Below are 22,632 nucleotides of genomic sequence, written 5' to 3' on the forward strand. Positions count from 1 at the left end.
GCCCTCAATAATCGCTTATTTCATCCCCACCGCTCCCCTTAGCATAGGATTATCCATTGTAACCGTAGCACCTTAGTCTAGTCTGACTTTTCCTTCTTATTCAAAAGGTTTGTTTCCAGGAGACTTCATCTGTGTGAATTCATCTGTGTAATCCTGACCTGTCTGTAGTCTCTACTTTTCAATCAGATTACCTGGCATGAAAGACCCTCCCACTGCCCCCAGCTCCCACCACCAGCTGACTTTGTGCAGAAAAGCAGGGCTGAATATTAATGACAAGTCTGCCGGCTGCAGAAACTTGCTGCAAAGTATCAGCCTTCACTGTCCTGCTCCCAACTGCCTCCCAGGTGTCTGCTGGACAAATTTCCCCAGGAACAGTGCAGCCAAGGGCATTCCCAGTGACACGTCTGAGAAGTTCGGGTTCTTATCACGTCATTCTAGAGTAGTTGTTCTCTCTGATCTGGAAACCACCAGTGGTCTCTGCAGATCCTGCAGGTGATTTGTTAGCTAATCCCTCAAGATACTCAAGTTAATAATATGATAATTTTATGCACTTGAGTCTGGGATTAATTAATAATTTACTCAATTGCAAACAGGACATTAATGTTGAAGAGACACTCTTCTCCCAATTTTTTGTTGCTGTTGTTGTGGGGTTTTTTTCTCTCTCTCTCAGTAGCAATTAAAAGTGAGGATGTTACATGTATTGAAAGCCTTGAAGATTCCTGCTGTAGGGGCTGGTTCAGGTCTCTGTCTGAAAACCATTCTCTTTATATTCACATATGGAATAGCTACAGCAGAAGTCCAGGATCTACGGCTGAATCTCTCGTCTCTGAAATGCCAAAATGCAAGTGGATGTTGGAACCATTGGAATCTCCTGTACTTAGGTGGTAATGAATGAGAAGATGCAGGAAAGAGACTCCTCAGCCCAATAGAGAAGGTGAAAGACTGCAGAGAATTGGACAACAGGGACAGGAATGGGGAGGACTTACATTAAACTGAATCTGTGCAAAATCTCCAGCGCTGCTCTGCAGGATGTTGTATGTTGAGGACACAGAAAGAAGTTCCCACTCACCGTCATTCAAAAATTCTTTTTGGTCATGTGTAATGTCTTCTCTGCTTCTCAGGAAGGCCAGGTCTACGTCTTCCACTGAAAACAACAGAAACACTTGACTTCCCATGGAGAGAGGCACCAATATTAACCCACTTTTCCAACTCGCAATTCAAATCCTTCCTTTTTACTCCTGTCCCCACATGGACAGTCTTATGGAGATGGGGTTCAATATACTATTTTGAATTAGGGGTAGGGATGGGGGATAAAAACTTTCAGGTCATGAAAAAAAGCAGCTATGAACTGAGGGTTTGTACTCCATTGTCTATAGAATGAGACTTCTATAACGTTCTCAATGGCAGTAGAGGCCTAATATTGTATTTTCAAACCAACAGCAGCAAAGGGCAATATCTCTGGGCACAATACTGTACTTAGTCTGAATTACAGCAGGAGCCAAATAACTACAAGAAGAGATTTAGATTTATAAAAAGTCAATTATGTGCAAGAATAAAATAGACCTGAGGGACAGCAGAATGTAATAATTTCACCTATGTGTGCCAACCCAGCACAAGTGTGTTTGCCCACTAGCAGGCTACACCTCTCATGGCTTACCTGTGTGCAGAATGCTATTGAAGGTTAGGCTGCAATTCTGGATATCGAATGGAAAAGCGTATGTCTCTAAACTGCATGCAGAGACCAGTTGGATGGACTTAGAGTGCTTAATGGTCCCAGATGAGTTCACGTAAACATAGGGAAGATCAGGTGATCTTTCAATGTCCACACTACATGAAACACAAAAGATCTTTGTTACAGAAAGGGCTTTAGTCATTCTAATACATAAGCAGAACTGATTATGAGATGATAGTGACCGTAACACCCAAGACCAGCCTAGAAGTGCAAAGACAGAATCGCACTTTACATGAGATAGCCACCCTGGCAAAGGTGGGTTCAGCAATGACAGCCTTGTAAGTCAACTCACTGGAGATCAGCTCGGTGCTTTGTGACTGCCTGGAGGGGTGGGATAGGGAGGGTGGGAGGGAGGGAGACGTAAGAGGGAAGAGATATGGGAACATATGTATACGTATAGCTGATTCACTTTGTTATAAAGCAGAAACTAACAACCATTGTAAAGCAATTATACTCCAATAAAGATGTAAAAAAAAGAAAAAAAAAACACAGGCATAGGACTTCCCTGGTGGTGCAGTGGTTAAGAATCCGCCTGCCAACGCAGGGCACATGGGTTCGAGCCCTGGTCTGGGAAGATCCCACATGCCGCGGAGCAACTAAGCCCATGCGCCACAACTACTGAGACTGCGTGCCACAACTACGGAAGCCCGCATGCCTAGAGCCCGTGCTCTGCAACAAGAGAAGCCACTGCAATGAGAGAAGCTCACGCACCGCAACGAAGAGTAGCCCCCGCTCCCCTCAACTAGAGAAAGCCCACGCGCAACAACAAAGACCCAATGCAGCCAAAAATAAAAAATATAAATAAATAAGTAAATGTATAAAACAAACACACACACACACACACAGACATAATCCATGAGTAACATCAAGCATTAGCAATCAAATCTGTATCTTAAATGATGTCGACCCATGGTACTTCTAACCTGAATATTTCTAACAGTATACTCTTCTTCAAGTTGAGAAACAAAAAATAGTAACAATGACTTAAAGGAAGCAGCAACCAGCCTGAATATTCTAAGCAGTCTAAACCCCACAGAAACACACCCCAGCACACTTACAACTCATTTATGGTGATATCAGGAGCCCAGATGGCACTTAGGGGTAGGGAGATCTCTCTAATCTCATCAAACATGCTGGAGTTCCAGGATAAAAACTCATCATCCCAAACCTGTATCCAAAAAGGAAACATCACAAAGGGGCAATGCCAATCTCATCAAAGAACTGAAGAGGGATTCGGATGAATAGCTCAATTGATCAGCCCGTTGGTTCTATCTGTCAGGGAAGAGGACTTTCCATTCAACTCCTAAAGAGGGTTGCCCCAACCAGAAACCACGGCCACGTATCTTACTCAGATTCTAATAAATCAGGTCTGCTGCAGACATAAAGAACTAGAAACACAAGATAGTATCTATTTCTTCGAATAATTACATCTTGCAACAGATTGAGTTCAGGAGTCCAGCATGCACGGAAGAAAACATAATCATTTACCTCACGGTACCATACACTTGTCTTTAATTTTTGATTCTGTGCATCCTGCAAAGCAAAAAGAACATCCACACCAAATCTTAGAGTGTCAGAAAATCAAAGCCCAATTCAACAGTATGACAATTCAGAGGAAGAAAATCGAATCCAACAAAATAATGCTGATTTTAGAAACATTACCTTGACTCTTCAATACCTGAGTATTCTCAGTTCTTATTTATTACATACACCTGTCGCTATGAGCTTTACTATATTATCTATGATAAAATGACACACTAACTGCACTTGACATCTTAAATGATTTGTGAATCTCTTTCCTACTCTAATTGTTACCCTGCCATTAATCAGACTAAAAGATGATATGTAGTCGTAGCCAATTTTGGACTAAAAAGATGAGACCACGCTTTTATTTGTAATCAAGATGTTATTCATAATCTTTCAATGAGTGTTATCTCAACTGCCATTGGCAGCCATTCCTGTTGTTACCTTATGCTTGGATTTCTCTGCTTATAAAACAGACTGAATGAGCTTAATCCAAGTGAGGTATATTTTTGGTGATATAAATAGATGTGGCTTCCCACGTCAGTGATTTAAAAAAAGATCTCCCCCAAAAAACAAAAAAAAACCACTTTGCTAATTTTTTTTCATATTGAATCTAGTAAAAACATGCTAAAATGATTATATTCTTAGGGATTAAAAGAAAAGGAACATCTCATACCATATACAAGCATTAACTCAAAATGGATCATAAACCAAAATGTAAGAGCTAAAACTATAAAACTCTTAGAACAAAACATAGGAGTAAACTTCATGACTTTGAATTAGGCAATAATTTCTTAGATATGACACCACAAACAAGAGTAGCAAAACAAAAAGTAAATGGGACTTCATCAAAATTTAAAACTTTTGTGTTTGAAAGGACATCATCAGGAAGTCAAGTGACAAACCACAGTATGGGTGAAAATATTTGCAAATCATATACCTAGTAAGAGGCTTGTACCCAGAATATATAAAGAACTCTTACAACTCAACAATAAAAAGATAAATAACCCAATTTAAAAATAAGCATCAAAGGACACAGTCAAGGCTTCCCTGGTGGCGCAGTGATTGAGAGTCCGCCTGCCGATGCAGGGGACGCAGGTTCGTGCCCCGGTCCGGGAAGATCCCACATGCCGCAGAGTGGCTGGGCCCGTGAGCCATGGCCGCTGAGCCTGCGCGTCCGGAGCCTGTGCTCCGCAATGGGAGAGGCCACAACAGTGAGAGGCCCGTGTACCGCAAAAAAAAAAAGGACACAGTCAACAGAGTGAGAAGGCAACTCATAGAATGGAAGAAAACATTTGTAGATCCTCTATCTGATAAAGGGTTATTATCCTGAATATTAAAGAACTTCTACAACTCAAAACAAAACCAATATCCTTATTTAAGAGTGGACAAAAGACTTGAATACACGCTTGTCCAAAGTAGATATACAAATGGCCAATAAATACATGAAAATATGCTCAACATCACAGCTATGGACCAAACTGTGTTCTTCCAAAATTCATATATGACTGTATTTGGAGATAGGACTTTTAGGAGATAATTAAGGTTAAATGAGGTCAAAAGGGTGGGGCTCTCATCCAATAGGATTGGTGACCTTAGAAAGAGAGGAAGGGAGAATGATCTCTCTTTCTCCTCCCTGTGAGGACACAGTGAGAAGGCAGCCATCTGCAAGCCAGGAGGAGAGCTCTTACTAGGAACCAAATTGGCTGGAACTTTGATCTTGAACTGCCCAGCCTCCAGAACTGTGAGAAATAAATTTCTGTTGTTTAAGCCACCCAGTCTATGGTATTTGTTACGGCAGTTGGAGCTGGCTGATATAATCTCTAATCATTAGGGAAATATAAACCAAAACCACAATGAAATACCATTTCACTCTCATTAGGATGGCTACTATTTTTTTTTTAAAGCAGAAAATAAGTGTTGGTGAGGATAATTGGAATTCTTGTGCACTATTGTTGGGAATGTAAAATGGTGCAGCTGCTATGGAAAACAGTATGGCAGTTCCTAAAAACTTAAAAATAGAATTACTACATGGTCCAACAATTCCTCTCCTCGGCATTTACCCAAAAGAATTGAAAGCAGGGACTTGGACAGATATTTGTACATCTATGTTCATTATTCACAATAGCCAAGGGGTGGAAGCAACCCAAGTGCCCCTCAGTGGATGAATGGATGAACAAAATGTAGTATATATATGCAATGTAATATTATTCAGTCTTTAAAAGGAAGGAAATTCTGACACATGCTACAACATGGATGAACCTTGAGGACACTATGCAAAGTCACAAATAAGCCAGTCACAAAAGGACAAATAGGGCTTCCCTGGTGGCGCAGTGGTTGGAGGTCTGCCTGCCGATGCAGGGGACACGGGTTCGTGCCCTGGTCTGGGAAGATCCCACATGCCGCGGAGCGGCTGGGCCCGTGAGCCATGGCTGCTGAGCCTGCGCATCCGGAACCTGTGCTCCTTAACGGGAGAGGCCACAACAGTGAGAGGGCCACGTACCGCAAAAAAAAAAAAAAAAAAAAAAAGGCAAATATTTTATGATTCCACTATATATAGTCTAAGTACCTAGACTAGTCAAATTCATAGAGACAGAAAGTAGAATGATGGTTGCCAGGGGCTGGGGAATGGGAAATGGGGAAATGGTGTTTAATGGGTACAGGGTTTCAGTTTTGGAAGACGAAGAGTTCTGGAGATGGACAGTGGTGATGTTTGTACAACAATGAGCATGTACTTAATGCCATTGAACTGTACACTTAAAAAAGGTTAAGATGGAAATTTTATATTACGTGTAGTTTACTACAAGCAAAATTAATAATTTTAAAATAAGCAAAGGACTTGAACAGATATTTCTCCAAGGGAGATATATAAATGTGGCCAATTAACACTTGAAAAGATGCTCGACATCATTAGTTATTAGGGAAATGCAAATCAAAACCACAATGAGATACCACTTCACCCCACTAGGACGGATAAAATTAAAAAGACAAAAAATAAGTGTTGGGAAAATGTAGAAAAATTAGAGCCCCCCCTACATTGCTAGTGGGATTATAAAATGGTGCAGCCACTGTGTAAAACAGTATGGTAGTTCCTCAGAATGTTAAACATAGAGTTACCATAGGACCTAGCAACTGCACTCCTAAGTGAATAACCAAGACTCTTGAAAACAGAAGTACACACACACACACAGTGTGTACAGGAAAAAAAGCAAACTTGTACAGGACTGTTCATAGCAGCCAAAAAGTAGAAATAACCCAATATCCATCAACTGATGAATGGATAAACAAAATGTGGTACATATCCATTTAATAGAATATTTTTCAGCACTAAAAACTAGCACGTTCATACATGCTACAACATGGATGAAACTTGAAGACATTATGCTAAATGAAAGAATTCAATCACAAGAGGCCATTTATTGTATGATACCATTTATATGAAATGTCTGGAATAGGCAAATCTATAGAGATAAAAAGTAGATTAGTGGGACTTCCCTGGCAGTCCAGTGGTTAAGACTTCACCTTCCAATGCAGGGAGTGAAGGTCTGATCCCTGGTTGGGGAGCTAGATCCCACATGCCTTGCAGCCAAAAATAAAAAAAGCCCAAAACATAGAACAGAAGCAATATTGTGACAAATTCAATGAAGACTTTTTAAAAAATGGTCCACATCAAAAGAAAATTTAAAAAAAAAGTAGATTAGTGTTTGCCTAGGGCCGGTGAGGGTGGGGTGCAGGATGCGGCTGCTAATGGTATGAAATCTTTGGAAGTGATGAAATGCTTTGAAATTAGGTAGTGGTGATGGTTGCACAGCTCTGTGAATATACTGCAACCACTGAATTATATAGTTTAAATGGATGACTTTTGTGGTTGTGTTATATCTCAATAGAACTGCCATTTTAAAAATGTATTAATAAAGAAAAAGAAAATCATTATTTTTTGGCCACACCATGCGGCATGCGGGATTTTATTTCCCTGACTGGGGATTGAACCCGTGCCCCCAGTAGTGGAAGCGTGGAGGCTTAACCATTGGACCACCAGGGAAGTCCCAGGAAACCATTTTTGAAGATGTTTCAGGGAATGTATAGGTAAGAAGGCTGGTACAAACTACTGATGAAACCATTCCTTTCCAACTGTATCCTTCAAAGAGAATAAGAGGCATGGAAAATCCAAGATAAAAACATGTGAAATAAAATGTGTAAAACACTTCCTTACTGATTTTGGTTCAAAGCTAAGGAGTCATTTAAATAACATTTGTATTTCTGTAATATTAAGTATAATACCAATTTCAGTAAAATAATAGAGTTGGGGAGTTATGGCATGAAAGCAAACAACAGCTCCATTTTCCTCCCCAGAACAAAGTATATTAAATTAATTATCCAGTCAGTTATCCAATCACATCAAAAATATATAATCTTGGGGCTTCCCTGGTGGCGCAGTGGTTGAGAGTCTGCCTGCCGATGCAGGGGACACGGGTTCGTGCCCCGGTCCGGGAAGATCCCACATGCCGCGGAGCAGCTGGGCCCGTGAGCCATGGCCGCTGAGCCTGCGCGTCCGGAGCCTGTGCTCCTTAACGGGAGAGGCCACAACAGTGAGAGGCCCACGTACCGAAAAAAAAAAAAATATATATATATATATATATAATCTTTGTGCATAGGGTCAAGACTACCACTCTCTTCAATCCAGGCTGGGTGGGGGGTAGGGGGGAGCCATTGACATTTACTTCTTGCGGGGGGTGCACCTGGAATTGTGTAGTGCTCAGACTATACAGGTGTACACAGGATGGCATCATTTGAAAGAGAAACAATAAACTTTTTTAAGTTCCCCCTTTTTGCAATCAAAAAAGTAAGTTGCTGTTGAATAAACATTTCTAGATACCTTGAGATAAAAGGGGTTGTGCACAGATACAGAGGGACTCTACTTCAGTGGTTCAGCAAAGGTTAGTCGGAGTGAACTTGCTCTGCAGATTTTTATGAACTTCAAATAGATACATGAGAAAGGCAGGTTATAAAATGGTATACAGTTGTCCCTCAGTATCCATGCGGCATTGGCTCCAGAACCCCCTCAGATACCAAAATCTATAGATGCTCAAGACCCTTATGTATAAAATGGAGAAGTATTTGCATATAACCTACACACATCCTCCAGTATACTTTAAATCATCTCTAGATTACTCATAATACCCAATACAATGAAATGCTACGTAAATAGTTGCTGATGCATGGCAAATTCAAGTTTTGCTTTTTGGAACTTTCTGGAATTTTAAAAAATAAATTTATTTATTTTATTTATTTATTTTTGGCTGCCTTGGGTCTTTGTTACTGTGTGCGGGCTTTCTCTAGTTGCAGAGAGCAGGGGCTACTCTTTGTTGTGGTGCACAGGCTTCTCATTGCAGTGGCTTCTCTTGTTGCGGACCGTGGGCTCTAGGCACGTGGGCTTCAGTAACTGTGGCACATGGGCTCAGTAGTTGTGGCACACGGGCTTAGTTGCTCCACAGCATGTGGGATCTTCCGGGACCAGGGATCGAACCCTTGTCCCCTGCATTGGCAGGCAGATTCTTAACCACTGCGCCACCAGGGAAGTCTCTGGAATTTTTTTTTAATATATTTTCGAGGCACAGTTGGTTCAATCTGCAAATACAAAACAGATATGGAGGACTGACTGTACAAAATGTAAACACTGAATTCACAAGTATTTCCCTAAGAAACAGCTTGGAGGAGGTACAGAGAGGACTTCCAGCCAAGATAGGCTCTGAGGGGCTCAGGGCAGTTAAAAAAAGACCTCTACTGAGAGCCCAAGATGGGTGACACCACTTTCTTCCAAGTTTTACTGGCTTAGAGAGCCTGAAATAGATCATATCTCACCCACTAACACACAAAAGGCACAGTTCTAGGCTTAGCTGCAATCAAAGAGGGTTCCCCCTTAACAATGGAAAAAGTCCAAAACGTTGTTTCTATTACTGAGAAATATAGCTTTTAGCTACTCTTTCATAAGCAATATACTTTTACATCTATGAAATATCCCAACCAGTTTCTTTATCACTGTCATGACAAGTTGTGAATATAACTCGTTGACTCAGTCATGTGGCTGGGGAGGAAGGTCTCTACGTATTAATGTTTCATTTTCACTGTCATTTTATCTAGTTGGTTCTTATTAACTGCCATGTTGACGCCTTCGCTTGTTTTTCTCTTCCTGCCAAGCCCTTTGTCATGTTACACGTAACAATAGTGTTAAGAATTTTTTTCCTAATATCTTATGGGGATGTCTGGGAAGATTTGTCATTCAGCCCTAAAGAACACAATGTCAAAAAGAAGTTTGAGGCTAAAACTGAAGTCTTTTTTTTGTCAAGGGAAACAAGTTTCTCAATGCCAGCTGGTGAACATAATTGGTTCTCTGGTGGCATTATTCACAGCTTTTCCCTCTGTACATCTCTTTCTTTTATTTTTTTCTTTAGATGCCTTCCATCTTGTTTGTTAAAAGCAAAGGATATTTCAGAGAATTGGAATTCATTAGCCTTCCTAACAGAGGGAGTCTATTTAGATCTAAATTGGTGGTTAGCAAATATACAGATAATTCCTGCACATTCTTATTTATCTTTCCCAGTTCCAAAGACTATAGAAACAGATGCCTTAAAGTCTGGCTGGGAGTCTCTAGTCAATGGACTGGAATACAAAGGAATCTTGGATTCAGAATTGACAAAACTCAATAGAAACAAATGGGAACTCTTCCCTGTTAGTAGATTATCTCTATAATCAGATTTCCCTAAGGTACACATAATACCCAGAAATTCTAAGACAAGACTGTAGTCTTTCACGTAAACAAAACAGGAGGCAAAACATAATGGAAGGGAGGTGCACTGATGAAAGCTGGGCTGAAAGCTCTTCACTCCAAACAAAAGTTGCCAGCAGTTCAGCTGCTGGTAGATGCATCCAACAAGTTATCTATTCACATTGGGAGTGTCCTTGTCTGAGCAGAATTTGTGAGTGATTTTTATCAAGTCCTTCAAACCAGCCCTGCCTCTGGAACGAACTTTAGGAGCAGCCCACCTGAATGTAATAGAGACATTTGCAAATTATATTAGACTAAGTCATTCATAAAGACAACCCTAGAATTGTACTCACATATCTTAATTAATTGGTTAGACATATATCTACCCAGTAGCTTTGAAGTAAGATATGCTATGCTACATATTGTGGGAAACAGGACCATGAGTTAGAAAATCCTTCCCTCAAGTAGCTATTAGTGTATGTGACATTTTAACAGTTAACTATGGGCATTAAGAAATACACATACTTCGTTGGGTTCAAAAGAGGGAGACATTGCTGTCAGTTTGGAGAATTGAGGAAAATTTCTCTTAGGAGCTGAGATTTGAGGACTATAATATTTGATAGATGGCAAATGAAGAGGAAAACACATTCATTGGAGGAAATAGCAGAATTAACAGCATATAGGCAGGAAACAAGAAGTTCAGGTTCATTGTAGCATTGAGTACATGTAGAAGATAATATTAAGACAGTAGATAGGGATAAAACTAGAGGGATGGAATATAAGATTTTTCCATATTTCTGAAGGCAAGTTTTCCATATCCAATAAAATATGTCTAACATATTCTTGTAAAAAATTAGTATATTTCACAACAGTGGAGAAAAGCATATCTTTGAAAAAATAATGGTGTTCTCCTTACCCACCATAAGGGATAAAATTTTATTTTCTTTTATTGGGGTAGGAAGAAAGAGTTAGATTAAAACTTTCAATTTGATACAGTTGTTCCAAGGGAATTAGTAAAATAAAGACTTTACTCCTTTTCTTTATCTCCAAATAAGCCTCTAAATGAAAGCCTGAGCAATTCTACTTCACCTTCACCAATATGAAGTCAGAAAGTAGAAGGATGAGGAGAGACCTAGAAACCTGTCTTCAGCTCTTAACTCAAGGCTGATTCTATCTCTTCCCTGGAGTTTCATATAACATGGTTCATATCGTGTCTTTATTCAAATCATGTTTTTCCCATTGGACAATGTCCGATAAACAATATAGACATAATAACCCACTGACAACTAAATAGCAAGGACTAATATCTCTTAAGTAAGTGAAGATGCAGCCCCAGAAAATTGTCTCCCAAATTCTAGTTCAACATCCAAATAGAAAAGAGATTTAAAGGAGTTTTCTACTGGGGCTTTGTGTAAGACTAGGTCTTTTGGATAGTAAGGGTGGGCATTTTCTGGCATTTAATTAAACAGTATTTTCTAGGATCTTAGATAGAGTACTTTTACTAGTGTAAGTGGGAAAATAAAGCTGAGAAAAGTGAAATTGTGTGCTAAAAGGAGGATTTTTTGTGTTGCATTTAAATGTACCTACTTATGGCCGCATAGCACAGGGAGATCAGCTCCGTGCTTTGTGTCCACCTAGAGGGGTACGATAGGGAGGGTGGGAGGGAGACGCAAGAGGGAGGAGATATGGGGATGTATGTATATGTATAGCTGATTCACTTTGTTATACAGCAGAAACTAACACACCATTGTAAAGCAATTATACTCCAATAAAGATGTTAAAAATAAATAAATAAATGTACCTGCTTATGAAGAAATAATGAGTAGGGGTTTATCTAAGCTCGAGGAAAATTATGCTAAAATAACTTCATTAGATAAAAAATAATTTAAACCATGTTATAACAGAAAATTTATACTTTCAGTTTTGAAGTATTTTTCATCAATTTCAATACCTGAGTCTCAGTCAAAAAATCAGAGTCTATGATTCATAGTGCAGCACTAAGATATTAACATAGAGAAACGCATCCATTAAAATAAATTAAAGAGAAATTATTGAATTATTTTTTAAAGTACATTAAAATAATAATACCGTATTGTAGGGCATATTATATATGTAAATGTAAGGGGAACAGGTAAATAGAATTTTACTGTTGTAAGATTTGTACATTTTATATGAAGTGTAATAACATTAATTCTAAGTACATTGTATTAAGTTAATGATGGATATGGAAATCCCTAAAATAACATCTAAAAATAATACACAGAGGGATTGCAAAAAAGCTGATTTGATTTCAGAGGAACTAAAATCAAATATTAAAGAATATTTAATTTATCCAAAATAAGGCAGGATAAGAGGATCAGAAAACAGAAAACAGATGCGACAGCTAGAAAACAAATAGCAAGATGGTATTGGTAAATGGACAAAACACTTCCATTAAAATGCATAGGTTGACAGGTTAAAATAGCAATACCCTGGAACACTACTCAGCAACAAAAAAGAGTGAATTATTGATACACACAACAACTTGGATGAACCTGAAGGAAATTACACTGAATGAAAGAAGCCAACCTCAAAGGTAAGATACTACATGATTCCATTTATATAATATTCTTGAGATGACACAATTATAAAGATAGAGAAGGGATTGATTGGTTGCCAGGGGTTAAGGGTTAGAGGGGAGAAAGGATTGTGGCTATAAAGGAACAGTACCAGGGAGCCCTGTGATGATGATTGTGTAGCTTGATGTGGTGGTAGTGGTGGTTACACAAAGCTACACATATGATAAAATTATAGAGAAACATACACACACATGCAAATGAGTATATGTAAAACTGGAGAAAGCTGAATAAGCACCAAAGTCCATTTTCTAGTATTGATACTGTACTGTATTTATGCAAGATGTTAACATTGGGGGGCATTGAGTGAAGGGTGCACAGAACCTCCCTATAAATTTATTAGCAACTTCCTGTAAATTTATAGTTATTTCAAAATAAAAAGTTTAACAAAATGAAAGACCAAACTACATGCTCTGTCTAAGAGATGACTTTGAGTACCACAGAAATTGAAAATAAAAGGATGCCAAAATACATACCATGCAAAAAGTAAGCAAGAAAAAAACTTCAAGAAAAAGAATATTACCAGAGATAAAGAAGGGTATTTTATAATGGTAAAAGGTTCTGTTTTTTAAGAAGACATATGATCTTAAATGTGTATGCATCTAATAACAGGGCAGATAAATAGACAAACCACAATTATAATTGGGGATTGTTATACCCCTCTCTACGAAATTAATAGAACAACTGGACAAAAAAATTGTTATAGGAGATTTTAACAATACTATAAATACATTTATTGAATTTACATTTATAAAACAGTGCACCCTTCTATTCAACATTGCACTAGAGGTTCGAGTCAGGGCAGTAGGCAACAAAAGGAAAGAAAAGCTATAAAGATTGGAAAGAAAGACATACAGCTTTCATTATTCACAGACAACATGATCTTCTACAGAGAAAATTTGAAAGAATCTACAAAAAAGACTCAAAAATTAATTAGATGGCAGGATCACAGGATCAAGGCCAATATATACAAATCAGTTATATTTTTGTATGCTAGCAAGTAACAGAGACACAAAATTAAAATACATTTATATTATTAAAATTTTAATTCTCTTTCTTATTAAAAAATATCATTTACAGGGCTTCCCTGGTGGCGCAGTTGTTGAGAGTCCACCTGCCGATGCAGGGGACACGGGTTTGTGACCCGGTCTGGGAAGATCCCACATGTCGCGGAGCGGCTGCGCCCGTGATCCACAGCCGCTGAAGCTGAGCATCCGGAGCCTGTGCTCCGCAATGGGAGAGGCCACAACAGTGAGAGGCCCGTGTACCACAAAAAAAAAAAAAAAAATCTTTTATAATAGCATCAAAAATGTGAAATACTTAGGGATAAATTTAGCCAGATATGTGTAGAACACTGAAAAGCACTAAACATTATGCAAAGAAATTGAAGAACTAAACAAATGGAGACATACACTGTTATCATGGATTGAAAGCTTATTGTTAAGATGTTGATTCTCCTTAAATTGATCTATAGATTTAATGCAATCTCAATAAAAATCTGATAGTTTTTAAAATAGAAGTTGATGAATTTTCTTAAGTTTATATGGAAATGCAAAGTGCCTAGAAGAGTCAAAACAATTTTAAAACAGAAGAGTAAGGTTGGAAGACTCACACTATCTGTTTTCAAGACTTCTGTAATGCACAGTAATTGACACAGTGTATTGGTGTAAGGAGAAATATATTGATTAGTTGGACAGAATAGAATCCAAAAATAGACCAAAACTATATAAAGAACTTCTGCAACTCAATGATAAAGTAATAAACAATGCTATTTTTTAAAAAGTAAAAGATTTGAGTGAATACTCTATTTTAAAAGATATACAGTTGACAAGTAAGCTCATGGAAAGATGTTCAACGTCATTAGTTTTTAGTGAAATGAAAGTTTAAAACCACATCGAGATATCACAAATCTACTTTGTGGTGACAAATCTACTAGAATGGTTAAAATTTAAAGAGATTGACAATATCAAGTGCTGGCAATCATGTGAAGGAACTGAAACTCTCAGACATTGCAGGTGGAATGCAAAACAACACAGCCACTTTGGAAAACAGTTTGGCAGTTTCTTATAAAGTTAAACATAGACTTATACAACACAGCGATCTCACACCTAAGTATTTATCCAACAGAATTGAAAACGTATGCAAATGTTTATAGTGACTTTATTCATAATTGTTCCAATTTGGAAACAACCCACATCACATGCCCAACAACTGGTAAATAAGTAAACAAATTGCAGTACATTTGTACAATAGAATACTACTACTGACATATGCAACAACACAACACTGATAGCTCTCAAAGGCATTATTCTAAGTGAAAGAAGCCAAAAACAAAGAATAAAATACAATATGATTCCATTTATATGACATTCTAGAAAGGCAAAACTATAGGGAGAAAAAAGAAAATCTGTGGTTGCCAGAGACTGGGGCTGGAGGAAGGGACTGACTTAAAACAGATGAGTTTCAAGGACTTCCCTGGTGGTACAGGGGTAAAGAATTCCCCTTACAATGCAGGGGATGCAGGTTTGGTCCCTGGTCAGGGAACTAAAATCCCACATGCCGCGGGATAACTAAGACTGTGCACCACAACTACAGAGCCCAGGAGCCCTGGAGCCCACGCACCACTACTAGAGAAGAGAAAACCCACATGCCACAACTAGAGAGAAGCCCACACACTGCAACAAAAGATCCTGCATGCCTCCATGAAGATCCCACATGCCACAACTAAGACCTGATGCAGCCAAAAATAAATAAAGTAAATAATAAATGAATCTTAAAAAAATGATGAGTTTCAGTCTATATAATTGTTACCTCAAATTTTAAAATGCATCAAAATTTCATAGGATACAGTTAAATTAGTGCTTGGGGGAAAACTTATAACTTTAAATGCTAAAATTATAAAAGAAAAAAGGTTTAAAATAAATGATATAACTTTCCACTTTAAGAAACAAGATAAAGAAGAACAAATTAAGTACACGGTAAGTAGAAGAAAGGAAATAAAGATAAGAGTAGTTATCAGTAAAATAGAAAACAATAAGGAAAATTCAAAACCAATATTTGGTTCTTTAAAGAAATAAATTAAATTGATAAACATTTGGCAATATTGGTCAAGGGAAAATAAGAGAAAACACAAATTACCAACATGAGGAATGAAAGAGGCAGTATCACTGGAGATCCTTTGGACATTAAAAGAATTAAAAGAGAATATTATGAACAAATAAATTTGTAACTTTGATGAAACAGACAAATTCCTTGAAAAATACAAATTACCAAAATGGACACAAGAAGAAATAGAAAATTTGAATATTCCTATATATGTTAATGAAATTGAAATTATATTTAAATACCTTCCCACAAAGAAAACTCCAGTCCCAGGTGGTTTTACTGGTGAATTTTATCAAACATTAGGGAAGAAAATTATCCATGTTACACAATTCCTTCAGGAAATTGAGGAGGGAACACTTTTCAACTAGTTTTATAAAGCCAGCATAACCCTGACACCAAAACCAGACAAACACATTACAAAAAATAAAACTATAGCCCAATACTCCTCATTAACATAGAGGCAACGAACAATAAGTAGGAATTCAAATCCAGAAATATATAAAAAGGATAATATATCAAGATCAAGTGGGGTTTATTCTAGGAATGCAGGGGTGGTTTAACATTTGAAAATCAATTAAAAATAATTTACCATATTAACTGCATAAAACAGAAAAATCATATGATCATTCAAACTGATTGAGAAAAAAGTTGATGTAATTTAGTGTCATTCATGATTTTTAAAATATCTCTCAGCACATAGAAAATAGGAGAGGACTTTTTCAACCTGATAAAGATCATCTATGAAAAATCTATAGCTAACGTCACACTTAATGGTGAAAGATTTTTCTGTAAGAATGGAAACAAATAAAAATGTCTGCTCTCACCACTTCCATTAACACTGTAGTAGAGGTCTTAGGCAATGCAATAAGACAAGAAGAATAAAGGGTACACAGATTAAAAAAGAAAGAAGTAAAACTATTTGCAGATGAAATGATTGTGTAAGTAGAAAATACTAATCTGAAAAACTACTAGAATTAGTAAGTGAATTTTGCAAGGTCACAGGACACAAAGTCAACATACAAAATGAATCCTATTTCTTTATAATGACAACAAATAACTAGAACATTTAAAATTTTAAGTAATATTTATAGCTACATCAAAAATACTTTGGGATAACTTTAATGGAAATATGTATAAAACGTCTACATTTAAAATTATAAAACACTGCTGAAGACCCAAATAAATGGAGAGACATACCATATTCAAAGACTGGAAAACTCAGTATTGGTAAATGTCAATTCTCCCCTAAATTTCTCTGTGGGTCCTACACCATTCCAAGCAAACTCCCAGCAGGTTTTTTTTTTTTAATGAAGTGTGACAAACTGAATATAAAATTTATGTAGAAGTACAAAGGTTCTAAAAAGCCAAACTATCTTAAAAATGAGAACAAAGTTCAAGGACTTACACTATCTGATTTCAAGATATCAGATAGTCTGACACTTATAAGTTAACTTAATTTTCAGCCAAGACATCACAGCAATTCAACAGGGAAAGGGAAGACTTTTCAAAAAATGGTGATGGAACAAATCCTTTCTAAATGCAAAAACAAAACTCAAAACAACAGCAAAACTTTGAACTATGCCTCACACCATTACAAAAATTAGTTTTCAAGATCACAGAACTAAATCTAAGGAGCTAAAAACTATAAATCTTCTGAAAGAAAATATAGGAAAATATTTTGGTAAACTTGTAGTAGCAAAGATTTCTTTTAGACAGTACCCAGAAAGCACTAACCATAAATAAAGAACTGGTAAAAAATGGACTTCATTAAATTTAAAAATTTCTGTCCACCATAAGACCCATTAGGAAAATGAGTAGGCAAGCCACAGACTGAGAATAAACATTTGCAATACATAGATGACAAAGGACTTGTGTCCAGAATATATAAGCAATCCCTGTTAATCTATAATAAAAATACAACCAACACAATAAAAATAGGAAAAGACTTAAACGGGTACTTCACAAAGAAAGATATATAAGTGGCCAATAAACACATAAAAAAAGAGCCCCTAATTATTAGCCATGGGAAGTATAAAGAAAAACCACAATGAAATATCCCTACACACTTACCAGAATGGCTAAAATTAAAAAGACTGATAACACCTAATGTTGGTGAAGATGTGGGGAAATGGGAACTCTCATAGCTGATGGGCGGGAGTATACAGCGTACGACCACCTTGTAAATCAGTCTGGCAGTTTCTCATTAAATGTACATCTATCCTATGAGAATTGGCAGTTATTCCACTTCTAGGTTTTACTGAAGAGAAATAAAAACATATATACACCAAAATACTTGTACAGAAATGTTCACAGCAGCTTTATTCATAGTACACTAGAACTGGAAACAACCCATATGCCTATCAACAGGAGAATGGATAAACAAATCATGGTATAGCCATAACCAAATACTACTTATCAATAAAAAAGATAAACTACTGATATGCACAACAACATGAATGGAGCTCAAAAACATGCTGAGTGAAAAATCCAGGCACAGTAGGGTACATACAGTAAATTTTCATTCTTAAGAAGTTCTAGAACTGGCAAAAATAATTTATGATGAAAGAAATCAGAACAGTGGTTGTCCTTGTGGATGGAGGGGATGATGACTGACTGGGAAGGAAATGGGGGATCTTTCTGGGGTGATGGAAATGTTTGACATATTGATAGGGATACGGATTATGTGGGTGCATGCAATTATCAAAACTCATACTGTGCATTTCTATATCTGTATATTATACCTCAATTGGAAAAAAAATTTTGAGAAGTAAATTGAAAAACAATTATTAAACTACTTTAACAAACAAGCTCAGTAAAGTCTGCTTTTAAAAGAAATCAAAAGAAATTTGGGATCTATTTATACTGAAGACTTTGTAATTAAGAAAAAGGAGAAAGAAGAAGCAGAGATAATTATACGGGCCATCACTGAGGGCTTCCTAAGACCTCTGCTAACTGCTTTACATGCACTTTCTTATTTAATACCCACAACAACCCATTTTTCAGACATAGTAGGAAAGATATGCTTTAATAAACAAATCTTCCCACTACCCTTAGCAAATACCTTAGGTATAAATTCCCTTAAAAACTCAGGATAGCAAGGCACTTTTTCCCCCTTTTAAAATTTCAGGCAGTAAGTTGTAGAAGTTGTTTCATAAACCTGCTACTATCACTAAGAAATGTGAACCATAGAAAATAATACCCATTACCACTTTTGGTTTCAGCAATGCTCATAAAATATGTTCTTTGACCTATGACCACAATTCTTAAAACCTCTTATTTCTGTGAAATTCCTATTTCTAGGAATATTTTCTAGATATACAAATTCCTATTTCTATATCTGCCCTCACAATGTAAGTCGGGGGCTAGAAAGCATGATTTGCCTAATAAATATTTACCCCAGGCTCACTGCTGAGTCGAGCACAACTTCTCTATCAGCTCGAGAGTCTCAAGAATAAAACTTCTCCTAGACCCCTGCATAAACAGCAGGTAGTTTTACAAAAGAACGATGGGACCAAGAGATGGTAAGATGGTCCTTACCACATCCAACACAGCGCGGACAAACACATCCAGGTATACTGTGGTGGCCTGGGTCCAGTTGTGAACTGGCCTCACTTCCTTGCGATATTTTTGTAATAGCTGCTTGGTGAGATGATGCAGAGCAGAACTCTTGGGATGAGGGGTATCTATGGCCAGGATTCCTGAAAAAGAAAACTATCATCGTTTTCATCGTTTATGAAAATAAAAGGAACTTAGCATCTTTAGGACACTTCAGACTGCTCAGGACTCAGTGGCTCCTAGCAGGATATAGTTTTCAGCTCATCCGAACTGCTTAAGTTCACAGCCAACTAGCGGGCTTATTGGCAGACACTTGTTTAAAGTAAGCTGATGACATAGAAAATAAACTTATGGTTACCAAACTGGAAAGAGGGGGAAGGGATAAATTAGGAATTTGGGATTAACAGATACACACTACTGTATATAAAATAAACAACAAGGACCTACTGCATAGCACAGGGAACTATATTCAATATCTTATAATAACCTACAACGAAAAAGAATCTGAAAAAAAATATGTGTGTGTGTGTGTCTATAACTGAATCACTTTGCTGTACACCTGAAACATTGTAAATGAACTATACTTCAATTAAAAAGCAAACAAACAAACAAAAAAAAGCAAAGTAAGCTGATGGTCTAAGTGCCCAATGGAGAAATCTCATTGTAAAGATAAATAAATCAACCCCATCTCTGAGGATGCAAACTTTCACTTACAGTTCCATTTTTACAACAATCTTGCATATTGGAGACAACATCCTTTCTTTTTTCCGTATCACCCCCTCCCGGTACATAGGAGAAAACTTCCTATGCACTTAGCCAACATTTAACTTCCTCTTTGGATTTTTCTTTTGATTTTCTGTTCGTAATTCAAAATCACATAGAAAGCCCAAAGCAGAAACATGGACAAACCAGTTGAACACAAAGATTTGTGTGGATTTCTGAATAATGGGATTAGTGAGATTCCAATTCATATTTTTCTCCTCAAAAATATATCTGTTCTCTCACTCTGCCTTAAAATGCACTTGTCAGAAAATGAGATCTTCATTTTGGGAAAATTCTCTGTGGCTCCAGGGAACACCCATTTCCTAGGACCCAGGAATCTTGATTTGTAGAGGAGCCGTGATTGGTGTTGAGGCCGGCAAGGCCAGGGGAAAGCAAGCAGGAGAAATGAGCACCAGCAATTGGAAGTGACAAACCTGTGAGGGCTTTCTCAGAATTGCAAAAAGATATTTTGTTCACCAGCTTTGCCGGCCCCTGGGGGATTCAAGGCTTCGCTAAGTCATTGGACTGAAGCAAATTACACACCTCCCGCCAACAGCGCCTGAGTGAAATCTATCTGTAGTGTCCTGCGTGTGAATTCACCTCGGCTCTCAGCGGTTTTGATGGTTATTTTGATGAGCTGCTGAAGGTACGCGGGATCCAGCAGGAAACTGTAAATGAGATATCCTCTCCCCGTGCGACAATCCTGTTTATACCTATCTCTTTATGAATGATGTTGTGTCACTTGCTGCCGCAGGCAGCAATTTCTGTGTTTATCAATGTCAGTGTGACCAAAATGCTAACAACGGTGCTGGAGGTGCAATTCCAGACTCATTGTAGGCAGTGGAATATTCACTTTCATTATCATCTGAACTGGGAATCTAATTAGCGTTTTAGCTCCCTAACTATTCACCCGACAAGACAAGACGCCAGAAGTGGCAACAGCGATTCTGGCATGCGGGACTAAGGTGGGTGACTTGCATCAGGCATCATCTTTAGTTTTTGTGAACTGTGATTGTCAAAAAGTGTGCTGTGAATCTCTCTACCTGAGACTGTTTCTTGCTGGCGGACGCTGGGGGTAGAGATTTCTGGAGCCCAAAGCAAAGCTGGTCTGGTGTTTTTCCTGAGAACTTCGCTTTGGGCAAGTTCACTCTTACCTCCCTTGGAAGCTCCCAATTCAAGTCCCAGCTGGGGAACCACTGAAATGTGCCTGTTTCAATACAGGAAACCACTTGAGACAGAGTTAAGACATAATTCTGAGAAGTGAATGTGTGCTCCCTATACCCTCTGTTCATGGAGAGTCAAATTCCCCTCTGATACCTTTTCTAGGAAACAATCCATAGGTCCCCTATGGATAAACACATACTTTCTAGAATGTGTCATAGTCTTTGGGTAAAAAGAGAATGTTCTGGAAGCTGGAAATAGGAACAAAAGAGAAGCAGGCAATGATTGGAGAAAAATCAGAAGCAAACGGAAGTATGCTTAAATAAACTACAGAGGGAAAGAGTTCTTTGTTTAAAATGGGAAGAAATAATAAATTACATTTCTACTATGAGTGCAAATTTGCCTGAGGAGAAAGATCAATTAGAGGAGAAAGATTAAGGATTTAAGTGACCATTAATTAACAGTAAATTATGCCCCTTGAAAGCTAATGTGACATTCACACAAGCACTAAATGACTCACAGTTCAGTGATGTTTCAACAGACATTGATGGAAACTATCAACAGACCCAGGAAAGATTCCTCACTAGTTCTGCCTTCTTGAATGATAATAATCAGCTTCAAATAATTCACTTGTAAATTTCTGGAAAGTAGAATGTGTTAGGAACTGAGCTGTGAAGCACTTTTGGTGAAGAGAGATTTTAAAAAGATAAGAATACAATAGAATTATTCCTTTGTTTTCCTTATTTCAACGAGTTACACACACACCTATCTTAGAATGTTCTGGGCACTTTGATGAAAAGAGCTCTTTTTGCTTTAGTGAGTATACCACCTTTAGGATTATAAGAGAATGATACTGAGACAGGCTGGGACCTGGGACCTAGGACCCTTTGCTGCAGTGCTTACACCTGGACAAATGTCTCCTTAAGAAGCAAAATACAAAGAAACTAAAAGGGACTAAAAATAACTGCATGCATGTGCAGTTAGGGCAAATTATGGACAACAAGATACAAAAAGACCAAAAAAACCCAACTTCCACTTCTGAAGAGCAGGGAGCAAAAGCAGGGTACTGCACATGCCCCTGCACACAGCACCACCAAGGGGGTGGGCAGACCACCTAAGCCTCCCCTCTGGCTGGACCCCTGGACACACCCCTACCCTCACGCCATTTAAGGAACCAGCTCCTCCCACCTCAGGGAGCGAGCAAGGGAACCTGTTACTTGTTTTTACTCCTCCCTGCTATATAGTAGGAGTCCCAATAGAGCCTTGCCTGAACTTCTTGTCTGGCCTCTTATCAATTTCTATTGATTAAGGAAGGCCAAGAAACCTGGTTGGTAGCATTACATATATCTGAGATGTTACAAGGAAACAGAGGTTTGAGGGCATGGTACGACTGAATACCTAATACTGATTAA

The 22,632-nt window shown here is 37.9% G+C and overlaps 1 protein-coding gene across 1 annotated transcript in view; it reads right to left on the reverse strand.

Moving 5' to 3' along the window:
• Positions 1-22,632, reverse strand: part of HTR3B (5-hydroxytryptamine receptor 3B) — a gene marked incomplete at both ends in the record, with an annotated part of 34,790 nt that overhangs the window by 10,057 nt on the left and 2,101 nt on the right. The window contains 5 exons of the mRNA XM_082844344.1: positions 987-1,144; positions 1,658-1,827; positions 2,791-2,900; positions 3,221-3,265; positions 19,280-19,440. Coding sequence (XP_082700470.1) covers positions 987-1,144; positions 1,658-1,827; positions 2,791-2,900; positions 3,221-3,265; positions 19,280-19,440 — 644 coding nt within the window. The remainder of the gene's footprint in view (positions 1-986; positions 1,145-1,657; positions 1,828-2,790; positions 2,901-3,220; positions 3,266-19,279; positions 19,441-22,632) is intronic.

The sequence above is a fragment of the Leucopleurus acutus genome (genome assembly GCF_964270905.1).
Source record: "Leucopleurus acutus genome assembly, chromosome: 8".
Classification (NCBI taxonomy): domain Eukaryota; kingdom Metazoa; phylum Chordata; class Mammalia; order Artiodactyla; family Delphinidae; genus Leucopleurus; species Leucopleurus acutus.